This window comes from Poecilia formosa, unplaced genomic scaffold (assembly GCF_000485575.1).
Source record: "Poecilia formosa unplaced genomic scaffold, Poecilia_formosa-5.1.2 Scaffold263, whole genome shotgun sequence".
In the NCBI taxonomy this organism is placed as follows: Eukaryota; Metazoa; Chordata; class Actinopteri; order Cyprinodontiformes; family Poeciliidae; genus Poecilia; species Poecilia formosa.
The window spans coordinates 594280-608811 of NW_006800202.1; the positions used below are offsets into that span (position 1 = coordinate 594280).

At 37.7% G+C, this 14532-nt stretch overlaps 2 protein-coding genes across 4 annotated transcripts; one reads left to right on the forward strand and one right to left on the reverse strand.

The window, feature by feature from the left end:
• Window positions 1–2994: 2994 nt before the first annotated feature.
• Window positions 2995–6078, reverse strand: LOC103150813 (uncharacterized). 2 transcript variants are annotated; one of them, XM_007570557.2, is made up of 7 exons: window positions 6016–6078; window positions 5333–5503; window positions 5169–5252; window positions 4732–4788; window positions 4496–4657; window positions 3736–3846; window positions 2995–3607 (listed from the first exon to the last, which is right to left on the reverse strand). In XM_007570557.2, exons 2-7 carry the CDS (start codon window positions 5492–5494, stop codon window positions 3539–3541), a joined length of 645 nt encoding a protein of 214 aa, XP_007570619.1. In that variant the 5' UTR covers window positions 5495–5503; window positions 6016–6078; the 3' UTR covers window positions 2995–3538. The 2 variants fall into 2 exon arrangements, with proteins under 2 accessions (XP_007570619.1, XP_016536429.1); XM_016680943.1 differs by lacking the exon at window positions 6016–6078 and having other exon boundaries at window positions 5169–5494.
• Window positions 6079–7171: 1093 nt separating this feature from the next.
• LOC103150814 (transmembrane protein 176B-like) lies at window positions 7172–14461 on the forward strand. 2 transcript variants are annotated; one of them, XM_007570559.2, is made up of 7 exons: window positions 7172–7264; window positions 7988–8182; window positions 8373–8492; window positions 9073–9129; window positions 9252–9467; window positions 10454–10576; window positions 13262–14461. In XM_007570559.2, exons 2-7 carry the CDS (start codon window positions 8006–8008, stop codon window positions 13325–13327), a joined length of 759 nt encoding a protein of 252 aa, XP_007570621.1. In that variant the 5' UTR covers window positions 7172–7264; window positions 7988–8005; the 3' UTR covers window positions 13328–14461. The 2 variants fall into 2 exon arrangements, with proteins under 2 accessions (XP_007570621.1, XP_007570622.1); XM_007570560.2 differs by having other exon boundaries at window positions 7995–8182.
• The last annotated feature ends 71 nt before the right edge of the window (window positions 14462–14532 follow it).

A 14532-nucleotide genomic window follows, 5' to 3' on the forward strand; every position in this document is an offset into this window, starting at 1 on the left:
CACACCAGAGTTTGTTTGGAAGTGGATTGTCAAAAATAGGATCTCGGTCCGGTTGTTTCATCACACAGAATTGCTTACGTGTATTCATAGATGCACAAAAGGTCCGGATGACTGGGGGAGACAAACTGTGGTCTAGTTAAAGTAGACCAAAAGTGGCAGATGTGAAGACATGAATCCAACCCAAAGGGACACCAACTCAGGAAGATTATTTGGATAATTTCACCTCCAAACATGTCTTGAGACCTAAAGAGGAACAATCAAGAGTCAACACACAGCATCTGTTATTACAGCTGAAAACCAACGAACAAGCCCAAAGTCTGGGTGATGAACTCTGACCCGAACCTTCAGAGCCACATAAAGACAGTTACAAAGTCGGCCTTCTGTCTGAAGAACATTTCCAGGATTAGAGGACTGATGTCCCAGGAAGATCTAAAGAAATTCATCCAGTCACGTTGATTACTGCAGCAGCGTTTTCACATGTCTGCCTAAAAAATCAATCCTCCAGATGCAGCTGATCCAGAACGCTGCTGCTGGGGTTCTGACTAAAACCAGGAGGATCGAGAACATCACCCAGTTCTACAATCCTTCCACTGTAATGTTCCATACAGGTGTCTCTATTGGTGACTGTATGATGTTTTTATGACTTTTTATTTTTGTGTTTTTATGATGAAAAGCTCTTTCTGCTGATGTGAAACTGCCTTCTGTCTGAAATGTACAGATAAACTGGAGTGATTGACTGAAGGCAGCAGACGTTGCTCTAAAACCTCTGCTGGACTTTTTCACTTAGATGCTGCCGTCACAGAAGAGTAAATTAGCTTTTCCAAGAGCACTGATCCAATCCCATACCATGATACAACCTCATATTACCACAGAACCTGTAAGATACGACTGAAGATGTCAGAAAACAGTTCCTCAAACTCAGCCTTCATGTTTTCACACGAAGCCGTTCGTCGTGTTTGTTATCCCTACTGTTTCTCATAACATACCAAAGTCTGGGCAAGACTCAACAAGCCGACTGTGTCGAAGGAAAATCTCTTCTGTTGAGCCTCATTGTTGATGTCGCCTTCAGAACAACATCGACTGATCCTGGTCTAACCTGAAAACACACAACAGCCATAACTGCAGTGGCTTCAAAAAGGATTTTCCCTTCAACTATTTTACACAACATGAAAGAAACGAAGCAAATGATTGTGGAGTCGGGAATAAAAGCAAACAAAGTTTATTTTCACTAAAGGTTTAAGCAGCTCAGCCTCAGTTTTGCTACAGATTTTTAGTTCTGGCTGGACTTTGACTAGACCATTCTAACCCATGAATCTGCTTTGATCTAAACCATCCCATAATATCTCTAGCTGTTTATTCTGTTGCTGATTAACCTGGACTGAGCTCCATTTATCTCCCATCAACTCTGACCAGCTTCCCCGTCCCTGCTGAGGAAAAACACTCCCCCAGCATGACACTGCCACTACCATGTACACCAAATCAATCGATATGTTTAGTGAAACACACAGTGTTAGTTTGTACCCACATATAGGCCAAAGCATCCAACTCTATGAGCCTCTATTTTGGGGGTATCAAATGAAAGGGGCAGAATATATGCACGCCACACTTTTCAGATTTTCATTCATGACAATAACTGAAAACTGTGCATCGCTTTCCTTCCACTTCACATTTATACAATACTTAAAATCACAGAAACTTGAAGTCTGCGGTTGTAAAATAACTAGATGCAAAAAAGTTCAAGAGGTATGAATATTTTTATGGGTTTAAACAGCTCTACTAAAGAAAGGAATCATTTAATGTAGCTAAAAGCATTAAGTTACTTACATGTTTATGATGTATTTTAAACAGATCAGGTGATTTTAAATTTTATCAACTCATTCACATCTTAAAATGTAGAGATGCTGCAGTCCAGCTGTTAAATGATTCCAGGTTTCTGGTGGGTCAAAGGTCACATATTTTACTCTAGAAACACAAAATATGATTAAACTGTCTAAATTACAACCAAATTATAACCAAATGCTCATTTTAAGTGGTGAGTAACGTAAGAAATAGTGACAAATATTTCTAACTATGATTTCTTCTTCTAACCAAAGTAAGTTAAAATTTGATGGTCAAAATGAGAAACATAGCAAAATTGTAAGAATGTTAAAACAACTTTTCTCCAAGGATCTAATTAGCTTCCTCCAGCTCATATCAGTCACGTTCAGCTGCTTCAAGGAAGCCCAACAATCCCGATTATGAGCCATTCACCTGATCACAGACTGAAAACACATCAGCCTAAAATATTCCTAAGCAATAAAGCTTCTCAGTGCTCATACAGGTCATGCAGCGTTCTTAAGCCTCATTAATGGGGATTAAATGAACGTAAAACACAGACATACCTGTGGCTGCGCTGTGAGCAGCGACTTGTAAATGTAAATGAGACAAAGATTTAATGTGAATAAACAGCAACGTTCAGATGTACCTGCTGAAATTTGAGTCAGAACGACATTTTACCAGCAGGTCGTCCCGATTATTTACAGTTTATTATGTTAAAAATAACATAATAAAATTCAAACTTACAGCAAGTCCAAGTTTGAATTTATTATAAAAATACAGAAACAAAATAATTTTAAAATATGTTTACCTGGACGTTTTTGTAAATTGTTTTAAATCAAACAGAAAGCAGAGTAATTAGTTACTGTGAGTGAATCTTTCTCTGCCTTTTTGTTTCAGTGATAATATTCACTAAATATATTAAGTTGAGTGTTTAGTCTGGATAAATAAGTTATTAAAAAACTCTTGTGTCGTCAAAACAAGAAGATCATGAGCATCATGAGAAAAACACACGAGGGAGGAGATGCAGGAAATAGAACATTTACCGCCATCTAGTGGTTATTGGTGTAACAGCATCTTCATAAAGGAGTCGAGAATAAATCTATAATCTGAAGAATTAAAATTGAAAATATTTTTTTATAAGCACACCGTACAGAAGGAGGAATGTAGGCACAAGGAAACATTTTTATATTTTTAATCAGTAATTCACAATTTAACAAATCTAGAAAAGAAAACAAAAATTAAAGGAAAGACCTGATTTCTACCTGCATTTATGGATATCAAGACATACAAAGTTTTCAATTAACTTTTTCTGAAACCAATCCTTTTTAAAAACATTTTAATTTTAAAAAATACACTTAAAAATTACATTTTGATGACTTTAATCATTTGACTTTAATCATCAATTTTAACCCAAAAATTAAAGACCAAAAATATTTCTGTTTTTTGTTGCATCTATATTTTGGAGATTTTAGGGTCTAATTATTTTTAAATACATAACATAAAGCTATTTTTGTAATATCTTTGTGAAAGACAGAATGTCTCTCAGGATTAGAGACTCTTTGAACTATTTTCATTAATATTTTTGCATTTTCATAATAATTGCAATCCAAATAAAGTTTAATAAAGCAGCAGTTCTCTGAAGCTTGATGGTGTTTGAGAGGGACAGGGCACCCTTTGTCCCCCTTTTGGTTTCTCCCTGGTTTTACCAGATTAGTTAGATTTAGGCTCCAGGACTGGTCATGTGACCATCTTTAACCAATGGCTGCTGGATCACAACATCTTTGACATCCTGCAGAAACACAACAGAGTAGATTTTAATAATCAGAACAAATTTTCCATCAGAGTGACTTTATTTAACAGTTAAACAACTTTAAGCAGCAGTTCCTTTTGTAATGGACTTGTGAGTTTTGTTCATACTTTCCTCCTGTAGTAGAAAGCCTTGTTGCCCAGGACTGCGAGGCTGATGCAGACACAGAGCTGGAGGACCGACATGACAATCATGGTGATGTCCACGCCTCTCAGCAGTTTCTGAAACACCAGACAAAGAAAAACAGAATGAAAAGAAATGCCTTCTGACAGAAAACAACCAAAAATATGTAGTTCTGGTTTCAGTATTCGGTCTTCTTGAGCTCCAATCTCCAGCAGTTACACCTGAAATAAAGTTCAGCTGCGCTCAAAGGATTCTCCCAACATTTGCTCGCTTGCTGTGGTGCTTCAACAGAAAATTTACTGTCAGAAGTTGCGTTCCCATTAATGTTCACAAACGTAATCAATATCCCGCTAATGTTGGGGGAAAAAAAACACAAAAACATAAAAACAAAACACAATTTCATAATTTCAGTGTTTCATTAAACAAGAAACACAATACCGCGCCATGATCCTCCAACTACTTCCTGTCATCTTCTTCTTCGTGGTTGGTGCCAGCAGTTAACATCCTGTTGAATCGCAGTTATTGACCAGTGAAAGAAAACTTACCTAATCGTGGTTATTACGGTTATTCTTGTCTGACTTTGTCCTTTCCTCTCTGTAATCTGTAGTTCTATTTTCATGGTGTGTTTTGTGTAATGACAATCAAACATTGATTAATTTGTTCAGAGATGATGAAACACTAACATCATCAGCTGCTCCAGTCAAATCAGCGCATTTAAAGGTAGAAAAAGATCGATGTGTTGAATACCTGAGCTAAATTAGCCAAGAATATGCAGTTTTTGGAGTTTGTTTCATCCAGGATCCCACACATCCCAATGACAGTGAAGCTGGCCAAATGTACTGCATACAGCACAATGGCCACAATGGAGAGGATGGATCCGGCTATGTTGAGAAAGACGGAAAAGCCCGTCTGAAAGAAGAAATATGATTATTATTCACAACAGCGACCTCTACAGTTGGAAAACAGTACTGTTCTTTACTCACCAGCCAGCGGAGAGGAAATCTGTCTGCAAGAAGAGACAAAACTCCGGCTGCCATGAACTGAAAGAAAAACAGTAATAAGATCAATTATTTCAGTTTTTCATATATAAAGAGTAAAGCAAAATTACGGCCATGTCAGGAAATTCTTTACAAGATTTTTGTTCATTTCTTATTTTCAGTGTGATTCTAAAACACATTTGGTCAGAATATACCTGGCGCACATTCACTGTTATGCTTCTAATTAGTGCAGAAGAAGTGGAAATGTCTCTGTTAAAATACTTCAGTATGAGGAGGAAAACCATGTTAACCATAAAAATGAAAACTTTGCTCATGTTTCCCATATTCAAATTCTGACTGATTTGAAGGAATCTTCACATATAAAAAGATCCCACACAAATAAAAGAAGAGGATGAAGTTTAAAGGGATGTGTTTTTACTTACAGGAACTCCCAGCCAGTAAGGAAACGTTTCTACACGTTCTGGTCCGAGTCCAACGTTGAACACGCCGACCATGATCTGCACAGTCTGCGAAACGTTTAAAACGTTTTTCTTTACGGTGTTGCTCTTCAGAAACTCATTCTTTAAAGGCTTTAAGTTCCTCTCACCCCGAGAGCTCTGACCACGCTGCTCCCTTTGGTTGCTGACCGCCATGATGGACCGCAGGAAAGAGCCCTGATGATCTGACGCCATTGTGCTAACATGCTCCAATTGTCCGTTGCTATGGTAACAACAGTCACTCCGGTGTCTGCATCCACTGAGACGGACATCTTTACAACCTTTGGGCAAAGGAAACGTAGATATTCAAAATGATATTCATTCCCCAGAGAAACGATGCAGGGATGCAAACTGAAGCATCGTATATTAATACTGGAGATGATGGTGCAAAGAAGGATTTTACATAAAATCTAAGAAATTATGAGTGAAGAGCATCAGAGTGGCTCATCAACAACAAACAGTCTTCAGTCAGAGGCATCTTCAAAGCCACTGCAATACAGGCTGCTACAGAAGAGCCTTCAATCACGCTAAAGAAAATGTAGTTTCTCTTCGGGATCAATAAAGTATTTTTGGATTTGAATTTTTGAATTGAATTGATCATTTCAGACGTTCGAACAAAAGAAAAACAAAACAACGTGTAAATTTAACACCCTATTACATACCACAGACACAAAAACACTTATTTGGTGACTACATCTGAAAAGGGATATTAAGAAGTTGAACTTTAATATTTCACTTTATAATAAAAAATAAAATTATTTTCATAAAAGCCATTTTAATGCTGTGAACTCACCTGCTGAGAAGCTTCAGTCTGACTCCAACAGTTTTCTGGCTCAGGCAACAGAAACAAAACATTCACTTCCTGTTAATCCTTCAAATTAAAAGCATACTTCCACACATAGACAGAATCCCCTGTATTCTGTCTGTTCATAAGTGTGGAACAATAAATGAAATTTGAATTTTCAGTACTTTCTTCAGTCATCTGGGTTGATGTTAGTAGAGAATTGAATTATTTATGATATTAAACTGACTGAAGCTGAAAGCCTGCAGCAGATCTGCTGTTACTGGATCAAAGTTTGATGCTCTAATTTGCTAACTTTCCTCTGAATGTGGAGGAGTTTGATATTTACACAGGACAATGAGTTGATGCAGGAATGTCTTAAAGTCAGGAAGGTAAACACTGATATCGTATCAAATCCAAATATGCAGCTGCTTTTATTCAATAATGCAGAAAAAACTGAGTGAGTTCTGGGTCATAACTCCAAATTATGACTAATAATGTTTTCTTTCACGGGCCTTAAAACTACCAAGATTTTCCTGTATCAAACATATTCCAGATTATTTGCTTTCATATGTTTATATCAGATATTTTAAAACATTTTTAAGGATTTCCTGCATTCTGAAACTGTGATTCTCCTGTCCTGATACTGTCCCACTACCGCCACCTTGTGGGAAGAAGTGTTATTTCCAACGGAAGATTAACTGACTTCCGTTCATGTTGGAACAATGAAAAACTAGTTTATGACACCAAAAGCTAAAAATAAATAAAAAAAACATAAATGTATATTATAATAATATAACATTATTCCTAAAGAAATACCTCATACACTAATCTGAGTTTAGTCATTTTATTTCCTCTTTTCTGACTTTGAGTCTGAACAGAACTTTGTAAACAACTAAGCTATAGAAACATTTGATACACTTAATTAATGCTCCCCCTGGTTTCTGTTAATTTGTGTAAATGCATAATAATGAAGTTTTGGAGAAACTTCATTATTATGCATTATTCATTATTAATGGAACCGTTATTATCTGTGACTCTCCTCAAATCATAAACTATTTTTATAATTACAGTGAAATATAAAATAAAACAAACAAAAAGATCAGCACATGCGCAAATGATATGACTTTTTTTCTTTCTTCCCGTTCCCTTTTTTTTTTAATTTTTTTTTTATTTGTGCGCTTCCGGGACAGATCGCTCTGTGACGCACGTAACTGAATTTGAGGTTTTGTTTTTCAGAGTTTGCTTCGGGATCTAACAGGTAAGTTGTTTTACTGAAATCCCTAAAGTTACAGCGGAAATGAAAAGAAGACGCAGAAACAAAAGTTCTGCTGAAGTGAACCGGGTCTGACTGTAGTTTCTGTTGTTAGACGAAGTAAAACGAAGAGTGGGGGATTTGAGGACAGAGTTAAAACTGGAACTGATCGTCAACTGTTTTACTGAAAGAAGGCATTTTAATTAGGTCACTTAAATTTATTTACTTCAAAACTGATGTAAATTTAAAAGAACATAAAACAGGCAACCGCTATTTTGAGTAATTTATTTATTCATTTTATTTTTCAGACAGAAGCTGTTTTCTCCGACTTCCTTTTAATTCAACTGCAATTTAATCCACATAGCCTGATTGTTCCAGTGTTTGTGTTTAGGATAGCCCAGTCAAAGTCCAGGCCTGAACTTGGTTTTCACAGAATCAGTCAGGATTTAATTTTGGATTTAATTGAAACACCAGCAGCTCAAACCCAGAGTATTGACTTTGAATTATATTAATGAAATATTTTTAGAACCAGGTTTTGTTTTTTTCTTTTTCAGCTCATTGTTGGCCTACTTTGTGTTCTTCTGCCCTAAAAAACTACAAATAAAATCAGAATTAACAGCAGAATCACACCAGTGTGAAAGTCCAACAGCTACAAATACCTTTGATGCATCTTATTTCATTTAACTTGTTAAAATAAGTAATAACACACATTTGAAATGTCTGTGTCAACTTTCAGGACCAGGAAGGATGTCTGTGACCATGAGCAGGACCGACGGGGTCACCATGTTCACTCTGACCTCTGACCCTGACAGCCGCTGGCCTCCGCTGTGCCAGATCCTGAAGAGCCTTTGCTACAGCCCGGTGTGCTGCTCCGTGTCCCAGCAGCTGAGGACGGTCCTGAAGACGTCTCTGTCCGTCCTCGGGGTGAGCTGCAGACTTCTCTCTTCATTTTAATGAAAACTTAAACTGCTGTTACTCTAATTAGACGTGTTTTCTATGAGTTTACTGTTTGTTGCATCTTTATCGAAGCTCTTTCATTTGATTGTAAAAGATAATGTTGAAGCATGAATGTCAAGTTTGACCTCAGGTGTCTGCTTCTCGGTTCCCTTTGCAGGCCATCCACATGATGATCGGGCTGCTTAACATTGGCCTTGGCGTCCTCGTCCACCTGTCATACGTTTCTTCTTACTTATTTTACTCCTTCGCTTATTTACCCTACTGGACGGGATCTCTGGTGAGCAAACTGCTGGGTTACAGATTGTCAGCATTAATTGTCGGGGCCTTAAAGGGGCAGTATTATATATTTTACAGTCAGATAGTTCCATTTTATAGCATAATCAAGTAACTATGTTACCATCAGCTGTTGTAATAATGCTGTATGCCACTTTATTAAGTACACCTGTTCAAATACTCATTAATGCAAACATAACTCAAAATAAATTTGACTTTGCAATTTGTCACTTTGAAATGGGCCTCTGTCTCTTTAAGAAGCTCCAACTTTTTCCGACACATTAAATAACATGTAAATTATAATCTCAAATTTAAATTGGCGATTGACGGTTGTAGTATTTCAAAGCCAGATATAAATTGAATTGAAGTTAGCATTTTAGCTTCTGGTAAACACCATGCTGGTGTAGTGCTTTATTGTTAACAGAACCAATTTACAGTAAGCAGTGGCCTCCACTGGTTGTGTGTGTAAAGGGGATGTAAACAGAGCAACCCATGGTTACATGGAGCCATTTATTGGCTTTTATGAAACTACTGTTTTGAGTTTTAAAAACAGAATATTTACATTTGTTTCCCTTTTTTTGCAGTTCATTATGTTTGGCATCATGTGCATTTTATCTGAGAAGTATCCAAGTCCATGTCTGGTGAGTGATTCTAACTTTCTGGTGTTCCCTCAGGATCATCAGCATTTATTCTTAGATCTTTTTCAATATTAATCAAATTATTGGTCATGTTTGTAAATGTAGTTATTCTTCTTGTATTTCAGATCATCCTCAGTGTGTTTGTCAACATAGTTGGTGGTGCTCTTGCCATTGCTGCCATCGTGTTCTACAGTATATTGGAGGGAAATATGTATGTGTGGCTTTCCTGTAATGACGAGCCCTACTACAGCTACTACCCTTACAGACGCACCACGCCAAGTCCATCACCTGATGCTGCTTACTTTAAGGAGAAGTGCTTGGAAGGCAAAGCAGTGATGGAGGTAAGACAGAAATATCCCACCAGCAGTCAAATATATGATTACTCTATATTTGTTGTCATTATGATGAGCTTTAGAGATGATTCCATCTTTGAAGATTTGTGGATGTTTGTTTTTAAGCTGAACGTTTTCAGGTTTATGACTGTCGGGTTATTTATGGCCTTGTTGACGTGGAGCTGCTCTTCAGTTTAATCGTAACATTTCTGTTGTGATCCAGCACTTTGAAGACGGGTAACTGTTTACGATGAAGAGGAAGCTAAGGGTCAAAACCGCAGGCGTGTTCAGCGCCACCTTTTGGCCTGGCATGACAACTACAGCTGACTCGTGGTGTCTTGGTGGCGCCGTCTAAACATGGAACGTTTCCCCAATCATCACCAGAAAATTTCTAGGCAGCAGTCTGGTGTAAATGTAGACTCTGTGAAGAAAAAGATAGTTGTTATGTGTGATTTAGTGACATCTGCAGATGTAAATACCAAGTTCCCACAAGTCTGAACCAGAAATGATCCGAGCCACTGAACCGCCATCTTGGTAGGCAAGTGCAGCGCAAAGCGTAGATGAATCATGGCTTCTAGACCAACAAAAAGACAGTGGAGTACTCAAAAATTGTTAATGAACTTATATTGTCTATGAATTAGATAGTAACAAGGCGAGAGCTAGTTCTAAGCTTGTGGCATGTTTATTGTTGTCATAGCAACTCTCGTGACGGATACCTTCCAAGATGGCTGCCGGCTACGAAGTTCCCAGAACTGTGACATCACATGAGAACATCACATTAAAACCAACTATTAATTGATTGTGTGGCCACATATTGAAAAATGATTTCAAAGTCTTGCTTCAAATCAGCTCTTTGAGTTGTTTTTGTTTTGTTTGTTTAACAGCAACACAGATGTAAGATAATCGGCATCATTTTATAAATAAAGTAAATGATTTACGGAGGATGTTCTAAATCCATTAGAAAAATGTTTTATGGAGTTGTTTGTGTTCTGCAGATGCTTCTGAGGGGCATCACTGGGGTCCTGATCGTCCTGTCGGTGGTGGAGCTCTGCGTCGCCATCAGCTGCGCCGTGTTGGGGATCAAAGCTCTGAATTCCACCAGCAACAAACCAAACAAGGTGAGCCGTTTGGGTCCAAAGAGTCGGGCTCAACCAGTTCATACGCTTCTGGCTTAAATCTTTAATTTAGTGTTACTTTTGAAAAACTCTAAATTATCAATCAATTCAGAAGATGATTATGTAATGGTGGATACTCACCGGCCACTTTATTAAGTACACCTGTTCAACTGCTCATTAATGCAAATGTCGAATCAGCCAATCACATGGCAGCAACTCGATGCACTTAGGCATGTAGACATTGCCCAGACGATCTGCTGCAGTTCAAACCGAGCATCAGAAAGGGGAAGAAAGGAGATTTAGGAGACACAGCAGCAGAAGACCGCACCTGGTGCCACTGCTGTCAGATAAAAACAGGAAACTGAGGCTAATTCGCACAGGTTCACCAAAATGGACAATAGAAGATGAGGTCTGATGAGTCTGGATTTCTGCTGCGACATTCGGATGGTGGGGTCAGAATTTAGCATCGATAAAATGAAGCATGGATCCGTCCTGCCTGGTATCAACCAGGCAGGACGGTTGATACAGGTCGTCTGTAATGTTTGGGTGGTGGTGGTGGTGTAATGGTGGGGGGATAATTTCCTGGCACACTTGGGCCCATTGGTACCAGCTGAGCATGGTGTCAATGCCACAGCCTACCTGAGTATTGTTGCTGACCACGTCCATCCCTTTATGACCACATTGGACCATCTTCTGATGGATACTTCCAGCAGATAACACACCATGTCATAAAGCACAAATCATCTCAGACTGGTTTCTTGAACAATGAGTTCACTGAACTCCAATGGCCTCCACAGTCACCAGATCTCAATCCAATAGAAAACCTTTGGCTTGTGGTGGAACCGGAGATTCACATCATGGATGTGCAGCTGACAAAAACCCAACAACTGGGTGATACTATCATGTCAATATGGACCAGACTCTGAGGAATGCTTCCAGTACCTGCTGATTCTATGCCATGAAGGATGAAGGCAGTTCTGAAGGCAAAAGGGAGTCCAACCCGGTACTAGCAAGGTGTACCTAATAAAGTGGCCGGTGAGTGTATGCACACCAGCAAAATCTTTAGTACAGGGCCTGTACTGCAGGCCTTTTCGGTTGGGCCTGCAAAGAGGAAGCAGAAAGACTTCCAGTTCGTAGGTTGGTTTAGGTTCTGAAGCTGCTGGATTTTTCTCGCCACTCAACCAAAAGGTTCTGAACAATGGATCGGAAGAAACGGACTCAGAAAAATCTGTTTCGCCTGAGTCACTGATCCATTCAGATAAATCTTTGGTGATCCAAACATCGCCTAGGTGGTCTGACATTTTATTTATCAAGGAATTGTTGTGGTTTTTTTCTCTCCGTCTCTTCTACCCAAAATGTCTGTGTTACCTGAGATTAATTAAATATGAGAGAAAATTAAAAAATAAGAATAAAAATCAGAAAATAATTGCCAAGAATAAAAGAAAAATAAGTATTGTAACCCACATTGAGCAATTTCATTGTTGTGACACATCTCTGTTATGTTCTGTGTTTTGTCCATTTTAATGATCCTGCACCGTTTTTATTTTTTTCCTTTTCCATTGTTGTTTTCTTATCTACTTGGTCATTTTGTAGATGAATACTTACGTTTGCTCGTTTGCTTGTTTTTTATTCCCTAATTTGTGAATAAAAATAAAACAAGGAAAAAAAGACCCAGGTCTGAACAGAGGCGATGGCCTCAGGTTAACTTCACTAACAGACGTTATTTACCCCTCGGGGAATTTTATATATCCAGTCTCCCATAAAACAATAGAAAGGACCTGTTCTACAGGCTGGGCTCGTTTCAGGTGGTTTTATAGCAACTCGTGTTGAAACATGACCAAAATGGCTGATGTGGCAACAAGTTGAACTGAACAGAGGGCAGGGCAGGAGACTTTTGGATGAGTTGTGAGACATTTTCAAGAAGCAAGAAAATAAATCCTGTTGCCTTTTATTCACACTCTTTGGATTGTTGAGAACCTTTCATATTCAGCTACAGTGACGATGAAAAAAGGCAGCAGGTTGCTTAAGGTGCAAATCCAAATATTTGTACAGAGGAACGTCGGGTAAAGTCCAAATCCAGCCTGTAGCGTTCAACCTGCGTTCAACCAGCCCAGACGCCACCAGGCCTCCGTAGAACAAGTGGCACATTGGATTGTTTCTACAAAACAACTCCAGGGTTTAGAAAATATGTTCACATTTATTCTCACTGAGGTTCCGATGCATTTAATTCGTCTGTTGCTTATCATTTACTGACAAATCAGACCAAATGTCCTGCCGGTTCATTATTGGGATATATTAAAACATATCGATGGAAACGATATTGTCCTAATGTTGCAGCTTTCGTTGGTCTCTGCTGAATACAGAAAATAAAACATACATTTTGTTTTCTTTTGAATAAAATACACCAAACTATGATTGTTGAGCATAACCTCATTGTTTTCTGTTCACACTTTTAATCCAGGTCTTATTGACTTTATGCTCCAAAGGAATCAGATTAACTTTGTCTGTTTAAAATCTCTAACTTTTGCAGAAATAAAGCAGATTTTCTTCACAAATGAGAAGGTTCCCAAAAAGGCTGAATTACAGACATTTTCTTCTCTAAGCAGTGATTTCTCAAAACCAGTGAATCATCTTGTGTTTTATGTTTCACTTCATGTTTTTACTCAACGTGTTTCTTTCCTCCTGCAGAACTCTGATGAGCCGGAGTATTACAAGCCGCTGCTGGAGGAAGTCACCACCAATCCTGCAGTCTGAACATTTTCCACTTCCCGTAAAGATTAACCCTGCTCTTTCATCCCACTGACAGGGTTAATATCTACACTAATCATTCACTTATAAGCAGCTTTTCAGGTTTTTTAAATACAAATCATGCTTTTTCTATTGTCTCCTGCACTTTTGTATTAAATATCAAATCATTTTACTTTGATTTTCTTGATCATTAAGATGTTTATTTTGTTGTTTTTTTGTATTCTGAAATCAGCAAATATTCAATCATGTGATTTTTTTGTTTGTTTTAATTCCAGGTTTCCACCACTAACTCATGTAAAATGAATGCATGAAAACGATAATTTGCTGCATGTTTTCATATTTTACATCAAGTCTTAAGTTCCATTATGAGGAGATTTTTTTGTCTCCTTACTTGTTGTTTAAAAAGCGGTAAGTAAATATTTGACAGTCGTATCTGTCAGGGAAATGAGTCTTGGGTTAATTCAAGGAAATGAAGTCAAAAATGAAAGCGAACCATTTTTCTTTAACGTTTCTGGAAATGATTTTAAACCCTCTTTATGGACGTGTGGAAGGCGTCAGAACAGATTGTTGCAGTTATCAGTTACCTGCAGCTCTACAGGTTGGTTTGGTATTACTTCCTTTTCCCTAACTTATCAAACCAATCTGAGCTTCTTTTGGTGAGTTTTATTCCAGAAGTTTTATTTAAAACATCCGGAGATCCTGGTGGGTTCAGATGGTTTCTTACTTTCCCTCTCAAAACAATTTAAAGTCTTGTTTAAAGTCTTATTCCTTACATCTGGTCATTTTGCAAACTCAAACATCATTTGTTACTTTGAATCTTTATGTATTGGATTAATAGACAGATATAGATTTGACCTTTTTATACTTTTTACAATGATTACTTTACAGTTAGTTTGCTTCTACCTATCATAATACATGTTAAATGAATTTCTGTTTTTAATAAATTTGTAAAAATTTCAAAACCATGTTTCCAAATTGTTGTAATGAAGTATTTGAATTGTGAGAATAGAGATAAATACTATTTTAAATCAGGCTGAAACATAAAAAGTAAAAGTGGACACTTCCTGGATGTTTTCTGACTCGTTACCTGTGTTCTCTCTGCGTTTCTCCTTCCTGTGAGTAAAAGATCTGAAACGTGAATATTTGTCTCTTCTGAATTCTTTTTTGCTGTTTTATTTTCAGATTTTTTTCAAACAATGAGTTTGATCATC